Source organism: Malaclemys terrapin, chromosome 5 (assembly GCF_027887155.1).
Source record: "Malaclemys terrapin pileata isolate rMalTer1 chromosome 5, rMalTer1.hap1, whole genome shotgun sequence".
Taxonomy (NCBI): Eukaryota; Metazoa; Chordata; order Testudines; family Emydidae; genus Malaclemys; species Malaclemys terrapin.
This window is the reverse complement of record NC_071509.1, coordinates 3,368,245-3,395,707: the sequence shown is the minus strand read 5'-3', so window position 1 is coordinate 3,395,707 and position 27,463 is coordinate 3,368,245. Positions and strand designations below refer to the sequence as shown.

The 27,463-nt window shown below is 50.9% G+C and overlaps 1 protein-coding gene across 2 annotated transcripts in view; it reads left to right on the top strand.

Moving 5' to 3' along the window:
• The window catches only part of PAIP2B (poly(A) binding protein interacting protein 2B), a 43,507-nt gene extending 20,143 nt beyond the window's left edge, over positions 1-23,364 (top strand). Inside the window, exons 2-5 of one of the 2 annotated variants that reach the window (XM_054029426.1) lie at positions 4,734-4,864; positions 8,426-8,580; positions 19,488-19,664; positions 20,340-23,364. In XM_054029426.1, the coding sequence (XP_053885401.1) occupies positions 8,434-8,580; positions 19,488-19,664; positions 20,340-20,396 (381 nt within the window). In that variant the 5' untranslated portion in view covers positions 4,734-4,864; positions 8,426-8,433 and the 3' untranslated portion in view covers positions 20,397-23,364. The remainder of the gene's footprint in view (positions 1-4,733; positions 4,865-8,425; positions 8,581-19,487; positions 19,665-20,339) is intronic. The other variant, XM_054029427.1, reaches the window with a different exon arrangement.
• The last annotated feature ends 4,099 nt before the right edge of the window (positions 23,365-27,463 follow it).

The following is a 27,463-nucleotide window of genomic DNA, read 5'->3' as shown; positions in this document are numbered from 1 at the left end:
GGTTACACCAGAGTACATATGGAGTAATGGTTAATTTAAATGAAGTTGCTCTAGATTTACACCAATGTGACTTCAGACCAGTATGTGACCTGACAGATTTTTATAGTAAAACACTGTGAAGGTGCAAAGAGACCTTTATTCAAGATGCCGTAGAGCAAACGCAGCTGTGAACAGGACCTTTAGTCTGCTGCAGGATTGCTGGACTCTCTTATATGCTGCAGAATGGCAATTTTGAGACATGCTCCCTTAGATTAAATGGAGTTTTGGTTTTTTTAAGAATGCGGTATGAAAATGAGTAATCCATTCAGTACAGTCGTCCCTGGGTTTAGTTTGATGATGAATTCAGTTGATTTTGGGCTGATCCTACACTTTTCAAGACACTGCTCACTTTTGTAGCAATTGTCAAGGGGGTGGGAAGCTAGTGGACTTTGCACCTACCCAGGGCACAACTGGGCTTTCAGCATCTAAAGGGAGGAAGTTTGGGATTCTGTGATAAGCACACTCGCTGCTTGTGGGGAACGTGTTTGATGAAAAGGATCAGTTGCGAAGGAATCGGAGTGTTAACATTTGAATGCCATCTTTAGATTTCAGGGTTAACACCCTATTGAGATGAATGGGGAGATTCACCCCTCTTAGAGCCATTGTTTCAGGCTGTCTGCAGACTCAGGCAGGCAGCACTGCATCATTTTATGTTTGGTCTTGTTTTCAGAAATGTCCCTGGAACCATGTGAGGCCTAGAAATGTGATTTCTTAAATGAAAATCTTACATGCTGGAGAATTGTACTGCAAAGGATGGCCTAGAAGTGAACTCGGGGGTAAATTCCATGGATATTGAGCATCACAAGCTGTCTGACAAATGTTAACTAGTGTTTGTAACATTGCAGACGTAAGTCAGAATTCTTACTTTCCTCTTCCAGGAGAGAGACAATGGGCAGCTAAATGCCTTTGCCTTTTATTGTGTAGCTAGCGTTGGGAAAGAACCCAGGAGTCCTGAGGTAAAATCTTGGCCCTGATGAAGCCAATGGGAGTTTTGCCATTGATCTCAGTGGAACCAGGGTTTCACCCCTGCTTCCCAATTCCCTGCTCTGACACATACGTATTGGCCAATTTTGAGTTGCACCAGGGAGAGCGAGTCAGTGGAGAATTTGCCCCCCCTCTGACTGACGCAGCTGTGTTACGATGAAGTCAGTGGATAGCGTGGCGAAAGGGGAGCTGCAAAGCTAAAACAGTTGGTGCGAGACACGTGGCTCTGAGCCCTGCACGTAACTCTTTCCCTTCTGGCTATCTGCGCAGGTATCTTTTTGGCGCCCATCGCTGTGGTACACATTGTTAATAAGCTTGTTGAAGGATTCAGTCCCCTCACGTTCTGTACAGTTCCTGCTCCTTGTATGAGCAGCCTGCCTGCTGATCTAACAGCAAAGGCCCGTGTCAGCCAGTGACCATGCCTTATTGTGCTTTCCTGGCTTCGGGGCCTTGGCTCTACTCAGTGAAATCCCGTGCAGTCAGAAAGCCTGGCTGGTATCCAGCACCATGCCAGCTCACAGCATGTCCCGCTCCGCCTGTGCAGAAAACCGCTGTGGCCAAGGCCCAAGCACTGGGCAAGGCTCGTTTCAGAAAGGAATGTGTTCGATCCAGCTGTTGGGCCATGCAACGTTCCAAGTGCTCTAGGACAAGTTGGCTGGGGGCTGGCGTCGGCGCGTGAGCGGAAGTGCATAACGCCGACGAGTAGGCGAGTGGCAGACCCCACCGATTTGGTCGCCTTGTCACGCACACCCGATAGGGATGACGCAGTCACCTCCTGTTCACGCGTGTAGAGCAGGAGGAGATTCGTTGCAGGAGTTGGGAGTGAGGTGCGTCCCCCGTTGCAGGCACAGGTATGAGTGGTGCTGGTTATAGTGCTTGTTTCAGTCCACTTGGTTTCTGTGTGTTCCAGTTTTGGAAACTAGTGAACAGCCAGGACCAAAACATCTGTGTCGGGTGACTTCATTACTATGGTTCCTTTGACTCCAGGGACCAAAAGCCATATTGACACATACAGTGTGAAGAAGCATCCTTGTGTCCTTGAGTACTGTACAGGTCTTGGGCTTCTACAACACCGCTGCTGGTGATGGATGTGCTACTTCACCATTGGAAAGCATCCAGCTAGGAGGAGTGTTTGTGTTGGATGTGCTCCTACAGTCTCAGGTGGATTTTGAACCATATATCTCAGAAGGCACTGCTTGTTGGATGTGACGTTTGGAAACTTTTGCCATGGAGGCACAGGGTGTCCATCAGCCACCTGGTATTTCCTGCATCCATCCTTAGATCCTGTCCGGCACTGTCTTTCTGTAGCTTTCACAGAGGTACTGTTGTGCTATCTGTCAGACTTCGATTACAGAATTAGCTTTGTCAAATCCTTTTGGGGCCTGCCTCAGTACCCAGCAGCCAGTTCATCGAATGTGTGGCATTGTCTCCAGCCATCCTGTGAGACAGCCAGAGCAGCTCTGGGGTACACTGTGGTTTCTTTGTGGCATGCTCTTAGCTCCAGAATTCCTTCACTTGAGCTTCCAGCTGATGCCTAATTCAGCTTTGTCTTCTGTTCATTGTTCTGTCAGCAAACGAGGGATAATACACAGGTCTTATTGGTGACACATCCCAGTTCCCATTGAAACATCACCTATGCCTTTTGCGAAGGACAGGGCTGTGCAGAAAACCATTTCTGGACTGACAGCTGCTGTGATTGTCCCTCTATTCTCAGACTTAAATTTGGTTGTCTTGGCCATGTCAGCAAATGTCTCGATGCCAGATTTCTTGACGGGGCTGAAGCTAGATGACTCATCAGAATCAAGTGCACGTCTCTCAGATCTCCATTTGTTCTTCACCAACATCTGCTATTGTCTGGAGACTTGATACATCCGATGTTACATGCAGACTAGTAGATCTGTTGGTAAGCACCTCTGGATGTGATTCAGGGCCAAATAGGTTTGTCTTATCGATAATATGGTCGGTAAGAGCTGTAACATGATCTTCATCCCTCTTCCACGTAGAGACAAGGATTTGTTTATGGACTTTGTCCTCACTGCTGCTTTTTAGGTCATAGCTTTTGCATATTCATAATATGAAGCTGTGTATTGTCATCTCTAACACTAATACTGACCTGTGCATAAGTGTCTGAATTAAAAAGCTAGTTTCTAGAATATTTCAGAGGCTAGTACAGCATGTGTAGGTAATTGCAAATTAAAACCTTCTACCAGGCAGACTAGATGCTACAATGTACGTACAAAAATTTACCAATGGGGAAGCATTACGTTAAGAATTTCCATACTTTATATCTACCCGCAATGCAGTACAAACTGTTGGTACAGCGTCTACTGTGGCTGGTGCACCGTGAGAGACTCATCTGGTCAGTGAACTTCAATTGAAAATATAGAAAACTATTTGTGAGATATTTGACAATTAAGAATATGCGACATGGAAACACTTTGTGTTAGTATATTGCAAAATGTTGATAGCCGCCATTTTTGCCACATGCTGAACAGCTTCATTGTTTTGGGGGGGAGGGGGACTTGTCCACGCAAAACCAATAACAATACCTGTGGTTAAGTGTCTGCACTGAGTTTCTCTGCAAAATCTGATGGCAGCAAGGATGGGAGTCCGAGTGTAGCGTCACGGCTGGTGTCTTTTTACCGGTCTTGTTTTAGTTGCAACCCTAGCTCCGTCACTGACTTTCCATGTCTGTCTCGTTGTCCCATCTGTAACATGGTGATACGTAGCTGTGGTACTTCTTGGTTAGAAACAAAACAAAATAAAACTCAGAATCAAGAGCTTGGTAGCAAATGAGAGAGGTAGGGCGGGGACTGGCTGTGAAGGGCCTTGAAAGTGAAGACCAGCAGTTGGTTTGTGCTTGAGCAGGGGGAGCCAGTGGAGGGATGTGAAGAGAGGTGACATGGTCAAAGCGACGGGCTAAGAAATGATTTTAGCAGCAGCCTTTTGAATGGGTATCGGGGAGGCTAAGATTGTTGGTCGAGTTAAACCCTGAAGCAGGAGGGTTTGTGTCTGCCAAAACTCTTGGGTTTTTTGTTGTTCTGTATCACAGAAGAGCAGTAAAGAACTCTGAAGAGCTCTGTATGAGTGTGAAGTGTTCTCGGGGCACTGGACAGGTAATCCACAAAGGGAATTCTAGGACCAGGGTTTGTCCCTCTGTGTGGCACAGGGGCTGGAGGGTGCGGGAGTTGATCTGTTTTCTGTAGCCTTATAAATACCAGGATTGTCAGCTCTATCCTTACGGAGCTTTGCTGGAGGGCGTCTCTGGAGAGCCTGCTAGGTGAAGGGGCAGAGCGCTGAATCTGTAACTTCAGTAGCTAATTGGCAGTTCGGAGAAAGGATGTCTGTGTTAAACGGTCTGACTAAAAGCCTTTCACTGAAAGGCCACTTCCAGCTGCAAAATGGGTACCTGCTCCATCGGGGTAGGGCAGTCCGTGGTGGTTGGCCGTGATACTGGCCACATCGCTCCCTTGTGTATCCTTGGACATGAAACTGACCTGCCTAAACTACATCCGCCCAATGAGCCATTGGCTGGGGGGACTTGGTCTCATGGCAATCACTGCCTCAGTGCTTGGAGAACTAGTGGAACGGGCCCTGGCAATCGCCATAGAACTTCCCTGGCTAGGGACCTGGATTTCCAAAGTGGAAAGACAAGCGGGTCATGGAGAATGGAAGAAGGGTATAGGCTCACTTTCTGCCTCCTGCTGCAGGTCTCCTTTACAAACAAACAGCTGTCCTCTTCCATCTGGCCTGTATGGTCCGCATCTGTAGTCTGGTGTTGAGATGCCCTCTTGAGTGACTCCAGCACGGTGGGAAGGAAAAGAGAAGCACGGCCATCAAGGTATGTGAGAAAGGGAGACAGCCGGGGTGTACTGTGGAGCACAGCCCCATAACTCAGTAACCAGCTGTCTCCGGTATCGGATTCACCATGGCTCCAGCCCACGCTCAGAAGAGGCCTCGGTACCTGGACCATGGCCCTTCTCGGCCTCTTCCCCCTGAAGTCCCACCCACTGCTCACTCCTCTCCACCCCTCCCTTGGGGCCTTGGGGAGAAGAGGCTGAGCAGGGGTGGGGGCTCAGAGTAGAACATGGGTGGGGTGGGAGGGCAGGGCCTCAGGGTGGAGTACAGGCAAAGCGGGGGGTGTGGGGCCCACAAAAGATCAATCCAGCCCTAGCTGGCTCACTGGCTACATCTTGCTTCTCTCCAGTTCAGAGTTCCCGGCCTTTGCTGAGCCTCTGAGCTCCTGGCCTGGTGTGTGTCCCTCCCACGGTGTCCCTCATCAGGGCTCAGTGTTTTCCCCCCGATTTCTCTGTGGACAGTTCTTTCCTCCTGCCTACTCAGGGTGTTGCTCAGCAGGGTAGCTCTCCTTTCCCCAGCTCCAGCGCTGGAGGGAGTGATGATGCATGTAGCGGACCCTGCCGTGTGGTTCTCAAGTGCCTGGCAAAACGGTGGGGGAATCCTTTTGCCACTGGCAAACTGCTGCAAAGCTCTGCTCAGTGTGGGTCGAGCTGCACTGAGGGGGCAGGCCTGGGATTGACGCTGTCAAGGTGTGGGTGGATGGCAGAGGTTGTCCTTTGTTGTTTCATTTTATTTTTGGGGCGCTTGATTTTTGTGCTGCAACTTTAACTGCCCCAATCTCTGCAGTTACTGGTACAGCTCCTCCTGGCTCACACCTGGTGCAAACCTCCCTGCCAGTTTTAGAGCAGTGTCCTGGCCACACCCCTGTGTTTGCATAGGAGGATTTACTGTGGATAGTGTTATCAGTAATTCCTGCCAGTTCTTTAACACTGCCGGCATTGTTGCAACTGAGGGGTTGGCTTTGCCTATGTAAACATCTTGTTTTCTCAGCAGAGCAAAGAAATAAGGGGAGACTGTTAGTTTTTCCTCCTCTAAGAAATCTATCTTATGTTGTAAAACTTCAGCATCCTCATGGCCCCACCCTGCCTCTGTAATCTTCCCCTCCCCCCTCTGCTCCACAACTCTTTCCCCACCACCTTCCCCCCCCCGACTTTGAGCGATTGCCCTAGCAAGGAAGAGGACCCCACCCCATTAACTTTTGCAGCATTTAAGCATTCATTTTAAAAACAAAAAGCTCTTCGGCTTTTCTGCTTGTGGTAAACCTTCCAAATGGGACCTGGTGCGGTGTGGTCTTCCAGAGTCAGTAGACAGACCGCTCCAGGGCCGCTGCTGCTGCTATTCTGCCCTGCGGATGCAAGGTTAACAAGATTCTGGTCCATTTCCGCCGCTGTTCAGAACCCTATAGACAGCAGCAGAACAAGCTGATTCTTGCTACTGCTTGGGGACAACTGGAGTAGCAGCAGAGGTATTCATGGAGGAGGTGTTGGCCTCTCCCCCACATACCAGGAGGCTGTGGTAGAGGGAGATGCAGCTAAAACGTGGGCATGGAGCTTCACATCAGAGTCATCTACAAGCCAGAGGCTGATCCAAAAGATGGAGTAACCAGTCAGGATCTCGGGTAGAAATCCCTGCAGCAGGGGAGCTGGGCTTCTCAGCCCCCCCCAGCCTTATTCCTTGGATCCACCTCTGTCTAGTGGGTCTAGTTCTCTAGCAAATAAATGACGGGTAAGTATTTCAGGCCTTGTTCTCCTACAGGAAATGTGGCTTCTTCCCCTCCTCCCACAAAGTAGCAAGTGCCAAATGAGTATTGCAGAATTCTAGCTGCTGTGGGAAGCATGGGGTGGGGAGGGAGACTGTGTCAGTCTGCTGTCCAGAATCCAGATCTGAAGCCAGCTGTGATCCAGATTCAAACAGGAGAGAGCATTTCAGCATGGTTGTGGGCGGGGACAGGGGAGAGGGTGCTATGGAATGAGACCTCTTTTGTGTGTGGCCAGGAAAGTGCATGGGGTGGAGTCAAATAAGACTCATCCCACTTTTCCTTTGCCTTGCAAGCTGGCATCTGCCAGAGTTGGAGCTACCCAAAACCCCAGGGAAGACTAAATATCTACAGACACATTGTAACTAATTTGTGGGGTTTGATTTTTTAATAGTATTCTACACTTATAGCCTGCTACATCTCACATTCCTCTCTTTCCTTGCTTTCCCCCTCCATTCACTGTAGGAACTTAGATGTGTTTCTCCTCATGCCATTTTAGCATGTCTCATGATATTTGTAGTTATTAAAGCTCCAGCTTCTGGAGTCATGGGAATGTGTGTCTCCACTTCCGTGTAAAAAGTTTCTAGCTCTCATGGTTATAGGACGCCGCTTAAAAACCTAACCCAGGTGCATCCCGACAGGCTGAGAAACCAGAAGGTAGGGGGGAAAAAACACCTATTTTTTAAAAAAAAGTCTTGTGACTTTTAAGCTCCTCTCGGGATTTCTGTGGGCCTGAGTCGTAATTTTTGCTGTTGGTCGGTTTTTTTGTGAAGTGTGTGGGCTGGCGATGTTGGTTTGAGGGCCGGGACTGTAAATGGCCTCCGTACCGGTTGGCAACCATCCTGGACGTTTGAAATGAACACACCTATTCAGTCATGTAACTTCCCCCTTCCAGTAGGGGGAGAGGCCAGTACTGCCCCACGGAATCCGTTTCAGTAGGAAAGGCAAGAAGGTTAAGTTTGGTGTGTGTTTGCCCCCTCAAGGCTCGCCTTGCAATGTTAGCCTGCGTCTATTGTACCTCCCGCATGGCGAACTGGTAAGTAGGAATCGGATGTGGGGCAACGTGGATGGGTTCACGCGAAGAGAATCCGAAACTTGAACTCCTGAGCGTTCGTGCGTTTAAATGTTCAAAGGGCGTATTTAGTGTTTACGTTCTAAGTCGGTTAAAGAGGACGGGATGGGAAAGCCCCGGGCTGGGAATCTGAGAGCTGGCTTCCGTTCCAAGCCCTGTCGTGGACTGTGTGGCCCTAGGCGAGTCGCTACGGTCAGGTCTACGCTACAAAGTTGTCAGCGTAGCTGTGTCGGCCAGGTGTGTAACCCACACTCCCCGGTGACGTGCGAAGCTGGCGTACAGAGCTTTGGTCAGCATAGCTGCTGCGGCTCGGGGAGGTGCAGTTACTGTGCTGGTAGAACTTCCCCTGAGGGCAGCATGTGCTACATCTGCAGGAGGTACTTTGATAGAAAGATGAAGTCTTAATTAAATGAATGTAAATGCTGATCGCTCCCTAAGGATCTTCTGGGCACTGCACATCCATCCCCCAGGAGAGGAGCGCATGCTGGAGTAATAAGATGAGTGTCAGGTGCTGTACACCTGGTGGAAGCTCTCATCTTGTGGGACAGCACGGAGCATCTGCAATGTGCTTGGCAGGTTTGCCACCCTGGTGGGCAAGACCCAAGCGCTACACACGTACCTCCTTTATAGCTCTGGGGTTGAGTCATGCGATGGTGTGGGAGTCCTGGCCCGTCGCTTCCCTCCTCGTGACGCTACCTGTTTTCCCCTCCCCACAGAACCAGTAATGATGAATGGTTCCAACGTTGCCAATACGACGACGTCCAACGCTAAATCCAAAGACGAGCAGGTAGTGAACGGGCACGATGAGAAGGAGAACAACCCTTTCGCGGAGTACATGTGGATGGAGAACGAAGAGGATTTCAATAGACAGGTGAGAGGGGGGGCAGCTGGCTCCACATCTCTCTGCAGCCCTCACTCCCGAACCAAATTGTGCTGTTCCAACTGGGTGTGCAAATGGGCCAGGGGATGAGTAGAGGAGGGACAACCTGCTCCTGTTCTCCCCACCCTTCCATCCCCCAATTACATCTGGCCAGGGTGACGGAAAGGACATGCCCTTCCCCCAAACTGTGCTCTGAATTTTAGGCAAGCCAGTTCCTGCCTGCCTAGTTTGGAAAAATCAGGCCTGAGTTGGGCATCCAAAAATGGATGTGCCCCAAATCACAGGGCACTTCCAACCGCATTGTCCGTAGCAAGCGGGGTTAATGACTTGAGCGGCAGATGCTTGCCAATAGGTGGACTCGATCCGGTCACAGCGTTGTCACAATAACCTTAGAAGCTGTTTGCTCTGAATTTTAGCAGATGGCAACTGAGCAGAGGAAACCTTGGTAGGAGAGAGTTAATGGTCTGCAAAATACTTGATAAATGATGATCCAAACTGTGCGTGACTCTCCTGTCCCAGGAGAAGCTTGTAACACCTTGCTTCGAAGCTTGTGACTTAGATGACAACGAGGTGGGAGCACTGCAGGGCTTGGTTTTTAGGCAGTCTCCCCGTTCCCAACACACAGTCTTCTCCCCTTGCTTCTCCCCTGAACTCGCCTAGCGTTTGTCCCGATGCCAAGCCTGTGCGATGTGGCAGGGGGACGCTTGCCGGAGCTCTGCAGAGGGGAACAGCACCCGCCTCTAGCTGGAGGAAACCTTAGCCTCTGCTTGAGCTGGGTGGGCAGTGAGCTCACCCGCCGCTGGCCATTCCATTGGCTGAGCAAGTGCCTGCTATGGGCAGGAAACCTGAAACTTTCCCGCTGGAGACAGCGGACAAAGGCCTGCTGCTTTCCTGAAGTTCCCCACTCGGTAGCCTCCGTGTACCTGTGTGGGGGGGGGGGGGGGGGGGGGATGATGATGGGGAGTGATCCAGCTGAGGGCAGGCGCGATTGGACGGAGGCCTTGCTTCCCTCCACTCCCCCAGCTCCCCAAAAGAGGAACTTCCCCAGTCTTTAATGTTCTCAGCAGAAAATCTCCATCTGGTAACAGTTTAAGCTTGTTCCCATGGGAGCAAACCCAGCCTCCAGCTCACGATAACCCTTCGGCGCAGAGCCGGAGTCTTGCCACGCCAAATTACACAACAGTCGTTCCTGAATTATGGCAACTAGACACAGCCGCCGCCCACGAGCAGCTGCACGGGTGGGACTGTGTTAGACTAATTAGAGAATGTTTGCAAAGAGCTCAGCCCCTGGAAGCCCCATGGAAGCGCTCACAAGCCGTGTTAAATTGAGTCCAGTTTGCCTTTCTCCCCTGAAGGGAGTGTACTATGAATGGAGGCAGATGGGGGGTGCTAAGGGGCTATAGATAGGAGAGATGGGCTGAGGGATGAAAATCCGGGGTGAATGCTGGGGAGCTGTTTGACTGTGGAATAGGGTCCCATTGCTTGGGACTCTTCCGTGAGATTGCAAAGGGAAACCAGTCCGCTCTTAGACTAGACCGGCTTTGACCCTGGAGCTATCCCAATGTTCTAAGCCAGCCGGGAGGTGCATGTGTGGGGTTCTAGCAGCCAGACCATATAACTTGTATTGCAGGAGCACCTAGAGGCACAGGGAGGGGCCAGGTGCTGCTCATTCTAGATGGGACCATCTGCGTTACAGCCTTGACAATGGGGTCGGGCTTCTGTCCCTGGGAGTGTGGATTCCAGACTGCTCGACGCACCCGTGGGGAATTGAAAACGTTCCTGGGGGCACCAGAAGGTCAGCCAGCTTTTTCGGGACAGTCTGAGGTTTCACTGAACGGTTTCTAGTCCTGATGGTTGTCGGGGGGGGGGAGCCCCCCCCGGGAGAGAGCACTGGATGGGGGCACAGACTCAGGTGAACCATAGAGATGGGAACCCACCTCCCATGTCGTCCGAGGCAGAGGTAACTCTGAGCCCATCGCTGTGGATCATGCCACTGCAGTGAGTGGAATTAGCCTGAGGTGGGCTTGGCCCTGTTTCCCACTGTTAGTCTTATCCCTTCAAAAGGCTGTTAAGAGACCACCCCTTCCCTGCCCCCACAAATCCCTGTGGGGTTTGGGGGCCCAGGCAGCGATGGGACAGACCTGACTTGTGGCCAGCCCCAACTGGGTGACTTGTCCCTAGAATCGGGGTTGAATCCTTCCCAGATTCACTTTCTCCCTCTTCCCTGCCAGTTTTCTGGAGTGTTCATTTCCTCAGGGCGGTGCTAGCCAAGCGGAGAAGTGTTCTGGGTGTCTTCACAAGCCCCCAGACTCCTTGCCACGCTCCTCCCTCATTGATTCCAGCAATGCGCCCTTTCCCATGGAAGGAAGGCTCCTGACCCAGAGAGCCTGCACATCCCAGGAGGCAGAACAGGAAGCAGTGGGCTCTGGCTGTAATGGAGAAAACGCAGGTTCGATACCGGAGGAAGCTAGAACAAGCGGTGAGGGGAGTCGTAACGCCTGTGGGAAGGTGCAAAGGAGATTTTAAGAGCCCCCCAAATAGGCACATTTTCACCAGTGAGAGTAATTAACCACTGGAACCAACTTCCCAAGGCCTATGGTGGATTCTCCATTGCTGACAATCTTTAAATCAAGATTGGATGATTTTCTAAAAGATCTGCTCCAGTTCATACAGGAATGAATTCAGGGAAGTCCTATGGCCTGTCACGCAGGAGGGCAGACTAGGATTAACAGCGATCCCCTTAGAATCTGTGAGTCTCCGAGCTCAGTAAAATCGTGTCAGCCTTGTCTACATGCCTGGCTTAGCACCAGAACATCTGCAGGTGTGGCTGCTCCCTTCCACATCTGGGCGTTGTCAGCACCATTGCTGGTTTCCTTGTGATACACCTCAGCTCTACACGCAAGCACCTGCAACGGTGCCCAAGCATGCCCAGCTCCATTGCTCACAGCAAGGTGAAGTACTGTACTCCGTGAGTGTGTCTCTCTCACCATGCAGCCAACCCCTCTGTGTAGCTCGGGAGAAAGCGCTGGCGTCTACATGACCAACTTGGCAGCGTCGGTTCGACGGCCTCCGCTGCATCGTTGTGGTTGCTGGAGGTGCCGTTTGCTCAGCCTACAGGGGCCGTGCTCCTGCCGGGATCTGTAGCTCAGGCTGGGTTAAGGCAGGGTTCGACCTACCGTGTCCGGTCTGAGACCCAGTACCGTGCATTCATCTGCACAGCCTCAGAAGGTTGGGATCCAGAGCGGGGCTTGAAGCGCAGGGCAGGCTCTGAACACCTGCACGAAGCAGTCGGCAGGCATGGGGCCTCAGAGTTGCATTGATCTGTATTTAAATGACGGGAAAGAGGAAGCTGCTCTAGGAATAAAAACGCCCAAGGTGGGATGTCCGGGAGTAGTCGGCTCATTTGGGAGTGGGAAGTTTGGCAATCAAGGAACCTGTGTTTCTCCTCGAGGTACTATGTTACCAGTCTCAAGGACCTGAAGAGAGCCCGCGCCGTCCTTTCGTAGCCTCCGGGCAGTCCAGTTTAACCAGCTGATTTGGGGGGCTAATCTGGAGCTGATTATATCCATCAGACAGCTGCAACAGCAGGTGCCAGTCCTGTGCACGCTGCGGGAGCTCGGTGGCAATCAGTCCCTGCTGAAAGAAGTCTAAGTTAACATTCGTCAGACAATTTGCAGTAAACTCCTTGCAGAATACAGCAATATAGGGATGGCCAGACCCTGTTAGAGCAGGACCCACCTCGTCCAGTATCCTGACTCCAGGGGCCTGTACCGCTAAATGTTGCAGAGGAAGCTGCCAGAAACCCTGAGGTGACGGCTGGGGAATGACCGGCCGCCGGGGAGGTGCCCCGGAATTGGCTTGTAAGGCTAATGTGGAGACTTGTTTTTAGCCTGCATTGCTGCTGTAGAAGAACCTGGAGATCAGAGAAGTCTCTGCTCAGCTGTTAGAGTTGAAGGGCCCTGTCCTGTTGGGAACCCTACTCAGTCCTGAGCTGAGAGGAGGAGCTGGTCTGTTTCGGTGTGTTTTGCTCCAGGCTTGGGCTGAGCTGGGCTTGGTGCGGTCTCCTGACAGATGCATCCAATGCCGGCCTCTGGCTTGCAGTTTCACAAGGGCTTGCTAAACACCATTGCAACTGCAAGGTCAAGGACACAGCAGCTCCTGCTCCCCTGTGGCTTGGAGTGAGTCAGGATTTCTACTGGGGCAGAGGGGATAGCGCCTCCCCCTCCCCCTGCCTTTATAATCTTTGCCAAGCCTTGGTTGGACCGGGAATAGTCTGAGGTTTTTGTAAGAAGAACTTTGTGACTGAATTGGCCGTGTGGCTCTGAAGTAGCTCGAGTGTGCCTGGAGCCCAGCTAAAGACCCTGTGGCATGTTTGCTTCCCCGGTGTTGTATGTTTGCTTCCCCGATGAATTGCCTGCTTAGTGCAATAGGTCATAAGTAGGGCCCTACCAAATTCACGGCCGTGAAAAACGCAGCATGGACCGTGAAATCGGATCTCCGTGAAATCTGGCTATTGTGGGGGGGTGGTAATGCCACCCTACATCTGTGCTGCCTTCAGAGCTGGGCAGCCGGAGAGCCCGCCACCAGCCGCAGCACAGAAGTGAGGGTGGCATGGGATGGGGGGGTATCATTGCTTTTTGGGGAGGGGCAGGGCCGGCCGTATGAGTGAGTGACGTGGATGACTGCCCGGGGCAGAGGGGTGCTATGGTTACCCATCCACACACAGCCAGCCCAAGGCCCCTATAACCCCTGAGCGCTGGGGAGGAGCAGGGCTGGGGGTGCCTTGGCCGGGGGCTCTGACCCTGTGCCAGGCTCTAGCTGCTAGTCCTGGCTGGGCTGCGAAGGGATGGGATTTCCTCTTCCCCTGCACGGGCCGCGTCAGACCCACCTCCAGCAGTGGTGCAGAAGTAAGGGCGGCTTCTGCACTGCTGCCGGCAGTTCTGCCTTCAGAGCTGGGCTCCCAGCCAGCGGCTGCCTCTCCAGCTGGCCAGCTCTGAAGGCGGTGCTGCCATCAGCACCAACACAGAAATCAGGGTGGTAATACTGCAACCCCCCCAACACTAGCCATGTGACCCCCCCTCACCACCCTTTTGTGGGTCAGGACCCCCAGTTACAACACTGTGAAATTTCAATATCTAAAACCGTGACATTTCAGATTTTTTAAAATCCCATGATCGTGAAATTTACTAATCTGGATCATGAATTTAGTAGGGCCCTCGGTATAAGTGACTCTCATTCAAAGAGGAGGAAAGGTAGCCTTGTGTTTAAGGCATGGGACTAAGAGCTGGGAACAGAACACACAATATCCCAGCTCTGTCACCAGTGTCCTATGTGATCACGGGCAGGACGTGCTCTCTTGCTGTGACTCAGTTTATCCATCTGTGAAATGGACTATTGGGCGGTTTAATGCATTGCTTATGCCCTGATGTGCTACCAAAGCCAAAAACCACAGTGCCCTTAGTCAGATGAGATGAGATGCACTGGGAGGCGGAAGGAAGGTGGCACTTCCAGTGCCTTGTTTTGTTATCTCCTGGGATTCAGCGTTGTGATGGAGAAGGACTCTGGCTGATGGGAGAGGGGGAGTGTTAGTCCCCATGGACCATGTGGAAGCAGCAAGTCTTTAGCAGAGATTCGATTTGGGGGGGAGCCAGGAGTACAGGGACCATGAGGCCTTTCCACATATGGGTGGACGGCAGGAGAAGACGCAAGCTGGGGTGGGGGAGCAGAGAGGGATTCTTTGTTGGTTTTGTTCCTCGCTTGCTGTGTGCCTGCTGTAGTGTGGTCTGTTTGGGGGAGACTGTGTGCGGAGCGTGGGGGCCTTCTACCCAAGGCTGAGAGCTTCCCAAGGAGACTCTAGCCTGCTGTCCTTAGATCCCTGATCTGTTTAGGATCCCTTGGGGGGAGGGGGGGGGCAGGGCTGCTCAGGGAGAAGTGGGGTTTAAAAAGCCAGCTCCTAAGCTAGCAAAACTCCCCTGTTCGCAAGGGAGTTTGGGGTGTGTGTGTGTGCGCTTGCAAGAGGCACCTAACAAACGTTCTCTAAACTTAGACTGATAACACCCCCCACCCCAATGAAGAACAAAAACAAAAAAACAATCCTGCAAGAGTGAAAAGAACGCCGGCAGAAGTCCAGCAGCGGAGTGGGGGTGGGGGAGGATATCCAGTTTATTGCACTGAATGCCCCATACATGATTACCTGCCTTGTGGGCAGGTGGCAAACGTGTGCATTCAGTGCAGGTAGCTCATGGCCTTCAGAGACCAACTATGGACTCTGGAGACCGGAGTGGCTGAACTGGAGGAGTGAAGGGAGACACAGAAGTGCACAGAGGAGACTTTCAGGGACATGGCAGTGCAGCCCCATCCCCACTCTGACAACCGCTGGGCTGTTGAGAAGGATGAACATCTTAGAAGGAGAACATCAAGCTGGAATGGAGAAAAACAATCTCATAGTTGAGACCTTCCTTCCAGATGGTGTCACGGTGTCCTTGCATTGAAGATGTCCCTCCAGAGGAGGGGACCCCAGTTATTGGGAAGAGACGGGTAATAGTCATGGGGCTTTGGTTATTAGAAACATAGATAGCTGGGTTTGTGATGGCCAGGAAAACCACATGGTGAATTGCCTGCCGCGTGTGAAGGTTGCAGGCCTCTTAAGACATCTAAACATACTTGTGTGCACTGCTGGGGAGGAACAGCTTGTCATGGCCAAGACCATAACAGGATTAAAAAAAGAACTAGATAAGTTCATGGAGGATAGGTCCATCAATGGTTATTAGCCAGGCTGGGCAGGGATGGTGTCCCTAGCCTCTGTTTGCCAGAAGCTGGGAATGGGAGACGGGGGATGGATCACTTGATTCCCTGTTCTGTTCATTCCCTCTGGGGCACCTGGCACTGGCCACTGTTGGAAGGCGGGATACTGGGCTAAATGGACCTTTGGTCTGACCCAGTATGGCCATTCTTATGTTCTTATGGTACACATAGGTATCCATGACATAGGGAAAGGTGGTAGAAAGGTCATGGGAGGCTAAATTTAGGCTGCTAGGTAAGAGATGAAAGTCCAGGACCTCCATGGTAGCAGTCTCTAAAATGCTTCCAGTTCCAGAGCAGAACTGCAGTATCTCACTATGTGGCTGAGACATTGGTGTAGGGAGGAGGGTTTTAGGTTTATTAGGAACTGGGGGGCCTTATGGGAAAGGGGAACTCTACATGGGAAGGATGGGCTCCACCTAAACCAAAACGGAACCAGGTTGCTGGCATGTAAAATTAAAAAGGTCGTTGAGTTTTTAAACTAAGGGCTGGGGGAAAGCCAACAGGTACAGAGGAGCACAGTTTGGACATAGACTTCCTGGGAGGTGAGGGGGGCGGGCGGGCAGGACTTATTAAGGGGGATTTTCTATATCTTGGTAAAGAGGGAGGATAGAAGTTGATAAGGTGGGAGCTGAAGAAAAAACAGTCAGACCAAAGAAGAGTCCTATTCACTTATATCCCATCAAGGCAGACAACTAAGTATTGACAAATGTATCAGTGCTTGTATACAAATGCAATAAGACTAAATACCAAGACAGGTGAACTTGAGTGCCTGGTGTTAAATGAGGATATTGACATAATGGGCATCACAGAAACTTGGTGAAACAGTGGTAATCAATGGGACACGGTCATAGAATCATAGAATATCAGGGTTGGAAGGGACCTCAGGAGGTATCTAGTCCAACTCCCTGCTCAAAGCAGGACCAATCCACAGACAGATTTTTACCCCAGTTCCCTAAGTGGCCCCCTCAAGGATTGAACTCACCACCCTGGGTTTAGTAGGCCAATGCTCAAACCACTGAGCTATCCCTCCCCCCATCCCAAGGTACAAAATATATCAGAATGACAGAGTAGGTCGTGCTGGTGGGGGAGTGGCACTGATTGTGAAAGAAAACAGAGGCAAATATAGTAAAAATCTTAAATAAATCAAACTGTCCCATGGAATCTCTAGGGATGGAAATTCCATGCTTCGACAATAAGCGTAACAGGGATATACTACCAACCCCCTGACCAGGACGGTGGGGGTGATCAGAGAGGCTGCGAAAACCCAATATGATCTGGAAAAAAGGGTGACCAGTGAGCTGGCAAAATGTGCTGATGTTACAAAATTACTCAAGATAGTTCAGTCCAACGCTGACAGTGAAGAGTAGCAAAGGGATCTCACAAAACTGGGTGGAGGGGCAACAAAACGGCAGATGAAATTCAATGGTGATAAATGCAAAGTAATGCACATCGGAAAACATAATCCCAACTATACGTATAAAATGATGGGGTCTAAACGGGCTGTTACCACTCAAAAAAGATCTTGGAGTCACTGTGGATAGTTCTCTGAAAACATCCACTCAGTGTTTCAATCCTTCTACCTCCTGATTTGGAATATCTTCAGTTACATGTTTTGTCCTCGGTTCCCTCTATGGCAGGTGGATCTCTACTCTCGACCTCCAGCATCTAGCCGTGTTGGAGAGCAGGGGGCGGCGTTCTCGCGTCTCCAGTGTGCACTCCGTAGGAGTAGCCTGCCCCCATGTGTCGGCATAGGCACACTGCTGGGTGGGGTTTAACTAGTGATGATGTACTCTGATGGAAAGCGCCCAGAGCAAACTCCGTCTCCAAGAGTCTCACTTCTTATTCCCTGCACGCAGAGTGTGAGTGTTTATCCGAGCCGCCTTGTGGCGTGACGCCAAAAGCGACCACCTGAGCTACTTCTGCAGTGGGGTTTTGTCACTTCTGTGCAAATCGGATGTTCCACCGAACCCTGGAGCTGAGCTGCGCTGTAGATAGAAAGGGGCCTGAGAGGTAGTGTACCCGCCACCTGTAGCACCCCCTTGTGTCAGGGTGTGATGCTGCAAGGAGCACTGCTCTCCGGCGCCTCATGCTGGGTCTTCCAGGTGTCGGCCGTCCGGCGTAACAGAAAGGTCCAAGTGAAAATCCTAACAAATCCAAGTAGTTGTTTTTCCTCTGCCCGGCGTGGGCCAAACTAATAGCTACTTCTGCAGCCGGATTGCCCATGCTGACTGCCTCCCGCAGGGTCTCTGACAGTTTGCCCTGGGGTCGCCCTGCTCCCCCTTAGAAACCCTGTTTCAGGACTTCCCCCCCATAGGAGTCTACTCCACTCCCCATGGGTTTCTTCTCGCAGACCTCTCCTTCCTTTCCCTTCCCAGGAGCCGGTTCCCCCTCTAGGACTCCATGGGCTGGAAACCAACGCCCTCTCCCCCCAGAGCCTGATGACAGGAGCCGTGCCACTGTCCTCCTTCCTGGGGGACCCTGGCAGTTCTCACTGTGCACCTGAGCCCTCATTCACAGAGGCCTGTTCTGTCTCCTGTGGGCTCCTTCCAGCCTGCAGCAGCTGCTGGGCCTCTCTAGAGACCTCCTTTGCTCCTCCTTTATTCAGCTTGGGCAGCCTCTTTCTAGCTCCGCTGCTCCCTTATCAATTAGCTAGAGAGCCGCCGCTTGGAGCACTCGAGTGCTCCCAGGTGTAGCCCTCAGGGTCGTCATGGACCTGTTGGGCCCTCATTCGCGTGAAGAGCCACTGATCCCGTGGATGGTCCATGTGGGCTTCGCTGCGGCACAGATAGAAGACAGGAGCGGGAGCCTATGCTCCACTGAGCTGCGGGTCCTTAGCGCCTTTTGAGAATCCGGCTGGCTGTTAGTTTCAAAACTGGGGACCTATGTGACTTGACCAAAGCCCACCCGACAGGTTGGTGGCAGAGCCAAAGATGAAGCCCAGGAGTCCTGGCTCCTCGGCAGCTACTCTTGCCACTAGAGCAGCGGTTCTCAAACTAGGCCCGCCGCTTGTTCAGGGAAAGCCCCTGGCGGGCCGGGCTGGTTTGTTTACCTGCCGCGTCCGCAGATTCAGCCGATCGCAGCTCCCAGTGGCCGCGGTTTGCCACTCCAGGCCAATGGGAGCTGCGGGAAGCAGCGGCCAGTATGTCCCTCGGCCCGCGCCGCTTCCCCCAGCTCCCCGCACAAGCGGCGGAACAAGTTTGAGAACCACTGCTCTAGAGCACACCACCTCCCAGCGTCCTACGGAAATTGTCCGAAACGCTCCACCTTGCAGTGCTGGCACTCCAGTGTTGTAATGTTGTAGTGTGCGTTAACAACAGGCAGGTGCAGCGTGACACAAACAAGCAATTGAAGGCAGGGCTGTAGAATCCTATCGCCTTCCCAGGGCTAATGCCTTGCAAATGTTTGGGCTTCCTGCTTTGAGCCCCATCCACATTACACCCTAACCTCCACTGTCACGGTCCTCTAACTGGCTCGAATGCCCAATTCGATACTTACTACCAGCAAGGTCTGCTGGAACACGTACGCCGTAGTCATGGCTGGGAGTGATGTGCTGGCATGTTCAGGTGTGTAGTGTAGATGGACCCAAAGTTGTAGAGCTCCCTTCTGCACTGACTGCTGCGTGCCGTTCCCCGTCCCTCTGACACCGTCTGTGCACCCTGAGAGCCATGGTCACACATGGCTTTGCCTAGCCACCTCAGAGTCAGGACTCCTGGGTTCTGTTTCTGGCTCCGTCACCTACCAGGGTTTCAGGCCAGCTACTCAAGCCCCCAAGTTTAATTTTCAAAGGTGCTTAGAACCTGCATTCAGCACGGCCAGATCTTAGCCCAGGATTAAACCGTGGCTCTGGCATGGTACAAGCATGTCTCAGCGTGGCATGGCTTTCCCACCACTATGTTCCTAAAGTGTCCATCCCACCGCTTTTCTCCAGGGCCAGGGGAGATGTACTTTCATTCATAGATTGCAAGGCCAGAAGGGACCATTGTGATCATCTAGTCTGACGGCCGGAAGCACATACTGTGCAGAGCATGCTGTGTGCACTCAGGCAGGTGGCTTGCGACCCTCGGCCCTGATGGTTCTTTCCCCTTCCCGGCCAGGTGGAGGAGGAGCTGCAGGAGCAGGACTTCCTTGACCGCTGTTTCCAGGAGATGCTGGATGAAGAGGACCAGGACTGGTTCATTCCATCACGCGACCTGCCCCAGGGCATCGGGCAGCTGCAGCAGCAGCTGAATGGCCTCTCAGTGGGCGACGGTTGCAGTTCAGAGGATATTTTGGTAAAGATCTGGGAGAAGGCTGTGTATGGCGTCGGACGGCTTATTCCTTCACCCTCCCACTTCCCTGGGCCTTCTCCTGTGAACAGAGATCCATAGCCTGACATAGGGCATTGGTCCCTTGGGATTCCTCCCCCCTCAGCAGGGCCCTGTCTCAGGGTGGGGCGCACCAGTGAGGGCAGAGCTCCTCTCGCTGGTGGGGTTTCCTCCACCCTTGTGTCATCCCCACCAGCCTTGGTGGGATTCGCCTGCCCTGCACGGTGAGGATAGACCCCCTCCGTGTTGATGAATCTCATTTCCTGCCATGATGATCCCACAGGCCAGGAGTAACCATCCCAGCTCGGTACGTCCGAGGGCTTACGTTCTGCAGGGCTTCCTCCTGGGTCTGCAGGAGGCTGGGTGGCTGGTTGTCCTATCAATGAGTCATGTCCATCACTGGGGTAACCCCAGGCACCTGAGGTGATCTGGTCTGAAAACACTGCTGACCGTACGGCCTTGCAGCAGGCCCGTGGGTGTTACCCCGCAGCACGGACGGGGGGTGAGGGGATACTCTGCATCAGTTCCCATTACTTGGCATCTTGAGTAGCCAGATCTCCGGGTAGAGAGGAGGAGACGGGGGCGAGGTGGCGAGAAATGCACGGTGAGAGGAATGATCCATCTCCCTTTTCTCCATTTCAGAGCAAAAGCAACTTGAACCCCGACGCCAAGGAGTTTGTTCCTGGAGTGAAGTACTGAACCTTCAGGCAAACAGACTGTGTCCCTGGCTTTTGGAGTGGGAGAGGGGGTGGGAAAGGATCCGGGCGAGAGTCGAACTCGGCACTGTGAATGGAGTCGCCGCGATGCAGGGAAATCTTGCTCTATAAGCTTCTCGGGTACCTTTTTATTTTTCCTTTATAGCATCTCTTGTTTGGGCAGGCGGCTTTCTGGGACTTGCAGCCCTGCGGGCTTATCTTGCGACTGCTACTCCATCGACGGCCAAGTCCAGGTGTGTGCTTCGAACCGGCTAACAGAGGCCATTTTTGAAAGCAGGTTCCCTGCTCTCCTTCCCATCCGCAGCGGGCCAGGAAGTGCTGTGGGGAAGGGTGGGGCTTGGGGAAGGATCCGGATTGGGTGCGTTTCCTATTTCCGCTCAGCAGGGATTTTAGAAAAGCCGAAGCGTAATGAGGCTGCAACTCAAAATCCTTCCAGCCTGCTGGAAACACGACAAACGCCCTTCCTCTGCGTGCACCGCCCACTAGACTGGGTAACTCTCTGCAGATTGAGAGGAGCCCGGCCTGCTTTTCGTGTTGGTGGAAGTTCTCAAGCCAGGGAGATCAGATCGGCACGAGGCCAAGTGACCACCGGGGAAGTGGCTCCTTCTACAGAATGTCCGTTCACCTTGACTTTTTGTTTCTGGTTCTTGAGCTTATTCAACACTGCAGGCTGCCCCTCTGAAACCGCCGGCGTCTGCTGTTTACAAATCACTAGGCAAAGTGACCCACCTTTTGGCTTAAACAAAAAACAAACCCAAAGGGAACTAACATGTTCCCATTCCCTGGCATGCTATGGAGAACCGTGTTCCAGCTCCCACGGCAAACCCTGCTTGGAGAGGAGAACGATCCAGCCACATCTGGTGCGCTCCCTATGGGCCCTATCCTGCAAGGTGCTGTGCTCCCCTTGGAAGAAGGTACTCAGCAGCTTGTAAGATCAGGCCCTGGCTATTTGGAGTGTGGTCTGTCTGCTCCCTGGGTATTCCCGAGTGTCTCATGAGAATGCTGCCCTGGGTTGAGAGAAGCACTGGGGCTGCTGGTCATCACCTTCCCCGGGCAGGGAGGGGCCTGGCTTGATGTCCTGACTTGTGCCCCACAATTTGCCTCTTGCTGTGTGAGATGCTTTGTGGGTCTGTAGGCAAATTTGGCTTCTGATAACGAATGCTTTGAGCAGATGAGAATTGTTGGCAAACAAACCAGAGCCCCCCCCAGGAGACCTGTGGGAACCAGACGGGAGCAGGAGACTCTGCCCATGTTGTCAACCAGTGTTTTTGAATGGTCCCATGGTTTGGGATTTAACCCTTATGGGCTTGTCTCAGCAGTGGCACGGTCCCCATAGAACTTAGGCCTCCAGGTATTTAGAAATGAAAAGCATCTTGGGTTGCAGGAGTTGCTGTCACTTCTGAACCTCCGAGCCATGGTTAGACACTGCTCTGGGAAACACAGGAAGGGATTTCCATCCTCAGCCTGGTCTGGGGGAGTGGGAAGAGCAAGTCCCCTGTGAGCTGTCAGATGGACAGAAGGCTGGGGAACCTTCAACGTAAAGGTGAGGGAGTGGCTTTTAGGAGGAATTACCCACCACCTTGTCCTTGGGCAGCCGGAGGGCCTGCAGGATCAAGCTCTCTCTAGAAGCAGATACCAGGAATTTTAACAGGAGCTGGTAAACCGCAGGCCCAGCTCCATTTGGAACAGACATGCTCCCAGCTTCCCTCTCCTCTGTGCCAAGCCGGAGCCATCTCCTCTTGCAGCAGGAGGCCGGGATCCAGGCTTTAGCTTCCCCAAAGCAGAGCCCAGCCTCTTTGGGTTTTAAACCATCTTCCGAGAGGTTGGTGGCTTCCTCCTTCTGGGAACCAAGGTCAGCAGCCTCCGCGCCAGGTGGAACCAGCTGTCTCTCAGTGAGGTTGCTTAGGACGACACTCGCTTTTTTTTTTTTTTTTTTGTGTGTGTGCTACATCTGGCCTTGGTGAAGTAGACGGGGATTCTCTGCTCTGTCCATGTACAACACAGGCCACAAACGCCCATCTTCAGAGTGTCACCTGGTTTTTAATCTCCCCTCCCTGCTGCAGCTTTTTATATCGTCCCTTCAAACTTTTTCAGTAGATTGGCAATGGGGATTCTGGAGTCCTTTCAGATCTCGCCTGGGCTGATAGGGATGGAAATTAATTACACGAGAGGGCTGCCCACTGGCCTATGTGAAATGAGGGAGGTTCTCAGGCCAGTTCCCACTGGCCTGGCAAACCCCATCACGCCAGTTGGCTCCGGTGTTGGCTGGCTCAAAAGAAGGATCTACGGAGCATGACTTCCCCTTGGGGCATAGTCAAAGCACAGGGCATTGTTGCTCTCTGTATGGGACCTGCTTTGGGATTAAACTGAGAAATCCAGTCTCCGTGGCTGTCGGGCTGATGCCTTCAACCAGCACTAAACTCCCTTGCGAACTTCACCCAGGATCAGAAGTGGCTCAAACTGGAGTCTTACCGAAGTCTGCAGGTACCTCTATGAATATTGCTACACAATGGCAGGGTTGGGCCTGGTTGTGTTGTGTCCTCCTGTTCTTGGGTACAACCGTTGCCTTCAGTGCCTACTTTCTGTTGCCCCATCTAAAAGGGGTTTTTCCATTATGTGGAGCCAGAGCGCACGCCTTGCTACGTATCTAGCGATGGATGGACTGTGGCACAGGAACAAAAATGTTCAAACTCCAGCTGCCCTTTGGAACAGTCCAGTCTTCTGGGTCAGTGTGGATTCCGTTGCCATGAGAGATTAATGCCCATGTGACTGTGCAGGAGTGGTAAGGGTGGGCACACAGGTCAAACTTCTTTTGTATCACTGGTTGAGTTCTCAATTCCCCCCCCGCCACCCTGCTCTGGCTTCTTTCTGACTTTTGAAAACACTTTCTGACGACGTGCTGTACATTTTTAAGATAATGCATTATTAAAAATAAACCTTTTGGAGTTGTGCAGTGTAGTGCATAGATCTTTCTAAGGGCCGGGCAAGCTCCTTCTCCATGGGCAACTCCTACAGACCTCAAGATCCCAGTAGGATGCCCCAACTCAACTTGTTCTTTCACAAGTCCTCGTTATGCAAAAGACACACATGTAATTCAGTGTTGTTAAATGCAAAGTAACGCACATTGGAAAACATCATCCCAATGATACACACAAAATGATGGGGTCTAAATTAGCTGATACCACTCAAGGAAGAGATCTTGGGGTCATTGTGGATAGTTCTCTGAAAACATCCACTCCATGTGCGGCGGCAGTCAAAAAAGTGAACAGTATGTTGGGAATCATTAGGAAGTCTGAATCATAAGGATAAGACAGAAAATACCATATTACCTCTATATAAATCCATGGTACGCCTACACCTTGAATACTGCGTGCAGATGTGGTCGCCCCATCTCAAAAAAGATTATTGGAATTGGAAAAGATTCAGAAAAGGGATTAGGGGTATGGAACGGCTTCCCTATGAGGAGCGATTAATAAGAGTGGCACCTTTCAGCTTGGAAAAGTGATGACTAAGGGGGGGGATATGACAGAGGTCTATAAAATCATGACACGGGTGGAGAAAATAAATAAGGAAGTGTTGTTTACTCCTTCTCATAACACAGAAACTAGGGGTCACCAAATTAAATTAATAGGCAGCAGGTTTAAAACAAAAGGAAGTATTTCTTCACACAACTCACAGTCGACCTGTGGAACTCCTTGCCAGAGGATGTTGTGAAGGACAAGACTATAATGGTTCAAAAAAGACCTAGATAAATTAATGGAGGATAAGTCTATCAATGGCTATTAGCCAGGATGGGCAGGGATGGTGCCCTTAGCCTCTATTTGCCAGAATCGGGGAATGGGCGACCGGATGGATCACTTGATGATTCCCTGTTCTGTTCATTCCCTCTGGGGCACCTGGCACTGGCCACTGTGAGCAGACAGGATACTGGGCTAGATGTGTTGTGTGTAACAGGTTCTGAGGGGTAGCTGGGCCCGTTATTCTGTGGGCTCAGGTGGTTGGGGCTCGTGCTGTCAATGTTGGAAGTTCATGTGACTGATTCCCCACAACCAAGCCCTGTGTCTGTGAGCCTGGGCCTGGACCTTGCAGCTTTAAGCAGAACGTTCAGAGCTACCTGAACAACGCCGGGCCGGTGGGAAGGGAAAGCGAGCGTCTGCAGGAACTTGTCGGGATTTCCTGGTTATCACGGCTGTGCCTCCTGAGCCCAGTGGTGGCTGCATTGGCCGTGTCTTAAACACTGATCCTTGCTCTCGGGGGGGGGGGCCCAATGACAACCACAGGGGTGATAGCTAGAGCAGGCTGAAGCAGGAAGTCTGAATAGAAGTTGTGCCTCCCAGTCCTGTCGCTAACAGAAACGGACCCTCCAGAGGTCTGGATTTTCAAGGTGATCTGCAAAGGGAAGAAAATGGGTTTTCTTTGCCTTACAGGGATACAGGGAAGTTTTATATAAAACGGAGGGGAGGAAGGAGACAGTTAGAAACTCTGTTTTTGTGTCTTTAGGCAGCTAGATGATGTCCCCATTACCAAGTGCGTCCTGATCTACTGCAAGGGGAAATGATCTTTTCTTAAGTCTTGGGGTTGTTGGGGACACATTTAACTCAAATACAGTACACCCAGTTGAGAGAAGAGAGCACTTGCACCTCTCCTTTCATATAAGAACTGGAAAAGCCTCAACTCTGCTGACAGTTCACCAGCCAAGGAAGATGAATGAGACTTGGTTTACCTGATGCTTCTAAAGTTTAAAAAAAACAACAACCCCCCTTCCTCTGTTTTCTTGCATTTGCAAAAGGGGGGCCAGAGGAAACTGCTGAATAAACAGCAGCGCCAAGCCGGGCTCCCGGGGGAAGCATTGTCCGTTCCATGGCCTGTGCCTATAGCTGTGACTCCAGATCAAAGTGGTGTTTAAATAAGCAGTTGTCTTCAGGCTGTGGTGTTAGGGGGGTTGCTCCACTGTCTTATTCTTGGGAAAGAGGAAATATGGGGGAAATGTTTCTTTTCAATTTTATGAAAACATAAGCCCCTTTTTCTGATCTTTGCTTATGAACCAAATGGCAGCTCTGGTAATGTCGACAAAGAGGCGGTGATCTGTTGCAGGGCTGTGGGTGTGGGTGGGGGGGGGTTCTGCTGTGATCAGATGATGAATTGGGGAAGGAAAGGGAAGATTGAGAGATTCCAAGGCCAGAAGGATCCATTGTGAGCATCGAGGCTGGTCTCCTGTATAACACAGGCCAGACACCTGCCCCACAATAATCCCTAGAGCCGAACTTTAGAAAAAAATCCCATCTTGATTTAAAAATCGCCGGTGATGGAGAATCTACCTCAACCCTTTGTATTGTTGCAATGGTTAATTAGTCTTGCCTTTAAAAATGTATGCCTTATTTCCAGCCTGTCTAGCTTCAACATCCAGCCATTGGAGCGTGTTAGACCTTCCTCTGCTAGATGGAAGAGCCAATTGTCAAATATTTGTTCCCTGTGTAGGTACTTACAGATTGTGAGCATCACCCCTCAACCTACTATTTCTAAAGCTAAACTGATTGAGCTCCGTGAGTCTATCACTATCAAGCAGGTTTTCTAATCCTTTAGTCATTCTCATGGCTCTTCTCTGAGCCCTCCCCAATTTATCAACATCCTTCTTTAATTGTGGACGCCAGAACCGGACCCAGGATTCCAACCGTGGTTGCACCAGTGCCAAATAGAGGTAAAATAACCTCTCTACTACCCAAGATTCAAGTTTGTATATCCAAGGATTGGATTAGCCCTTTTAGCATCACGCTGGGAACTTGCTGATTATTCACCATGACCCCAAGTCTTTTTCAGAGTCACTGCTTCCCAGGATAGAGTCCCCCATCATGTAAAACGGGCCTGCATTCTATGGTCGTAGATGAGTACATCTGCATGTAGCTGTATTAAAACATATTGTTTGCTTGTACCCAGCTTCCCAAGCGATCCAGATCGTTAAAATAAATAAATAAATAAAATTCTGTATCAGTGCCCTGTCCTCTTCATTAATCACCACGCCCCCGCTTTTTGTCAACTGCAATCTTTATCAGTGATGATTTTGTTTCCCTCCAGGTCATTGATCATGTTTAATAGAGTAGGGCCAAGAAGCGATCCCCATGGGACCCCATTAGAAATACACCCATTCAATGATGATTCTCTGTTACAATTATATTTTGAGACCGATTAATTAGCCAGTTTTTAATCCATTTCATGTGTGCGGTGTTCATTTTATATTCTAGTTTTTTAATGAAAATATTGGGTAGTACCAAGTCAGATGCCTTGCAGAATTCTATATTCCTTAACACTGGTACCTTTATCAACCAAACTTGTAATCTCAATACGGAAAGATATCAAGTTAGTTTGACAGGATCTGTTTTCCATAAACTCATGTTGATTGGCATTAATTAGATCACCCTCCTTTAATTGTTTATCAACAGAGTCCCATATCAATGGCTCCATTCTCTTGGCCAGGATCAGTGTCAGACAGACAGGTCTTTTATTACCCAGATCATCCTGTTTACCCTTTTTAAATATTGGTACAGCATTAGCTTTCTGCCAGTCTTCTGGAACTTCCTGAATGTTTTAAAACTTACTGAAAATTAGCATTAAAAGTCCACTGAACTCCTCGGCCAGCTCTTTTAAAATGCTTGGATGCAAGTTATCTGGACCTGCTGATTTTAAAAATAACATTAGCAGCTGCTATTTAATATTCTCCTGAGATGCTCACAGAATGGAAAGAGTTACTGTATGATACAACATCTGTTTTCGCAAATACAGAATAGATATTTATTCAACACTTCTGCCTTTTGGGCATTATTATTGATGATTGTACCATTTCCATCTTGTAGTAGACCAACACCCGTGTTAGGATTCATTTTGCTCCTAAAATATTTTAAAACTCCTTATTGTCCTTAACTCTGCTGGCCATAGATTTTTTCCTTGTGTCCCTTTGCTTCCCCTATCAATTTTCTGCAGTTCCTAGCTTCTGATTTATATTCATTACTACCAACTTCCATTTGTTACATTTTGTATTTATTATTTTTTATAGTT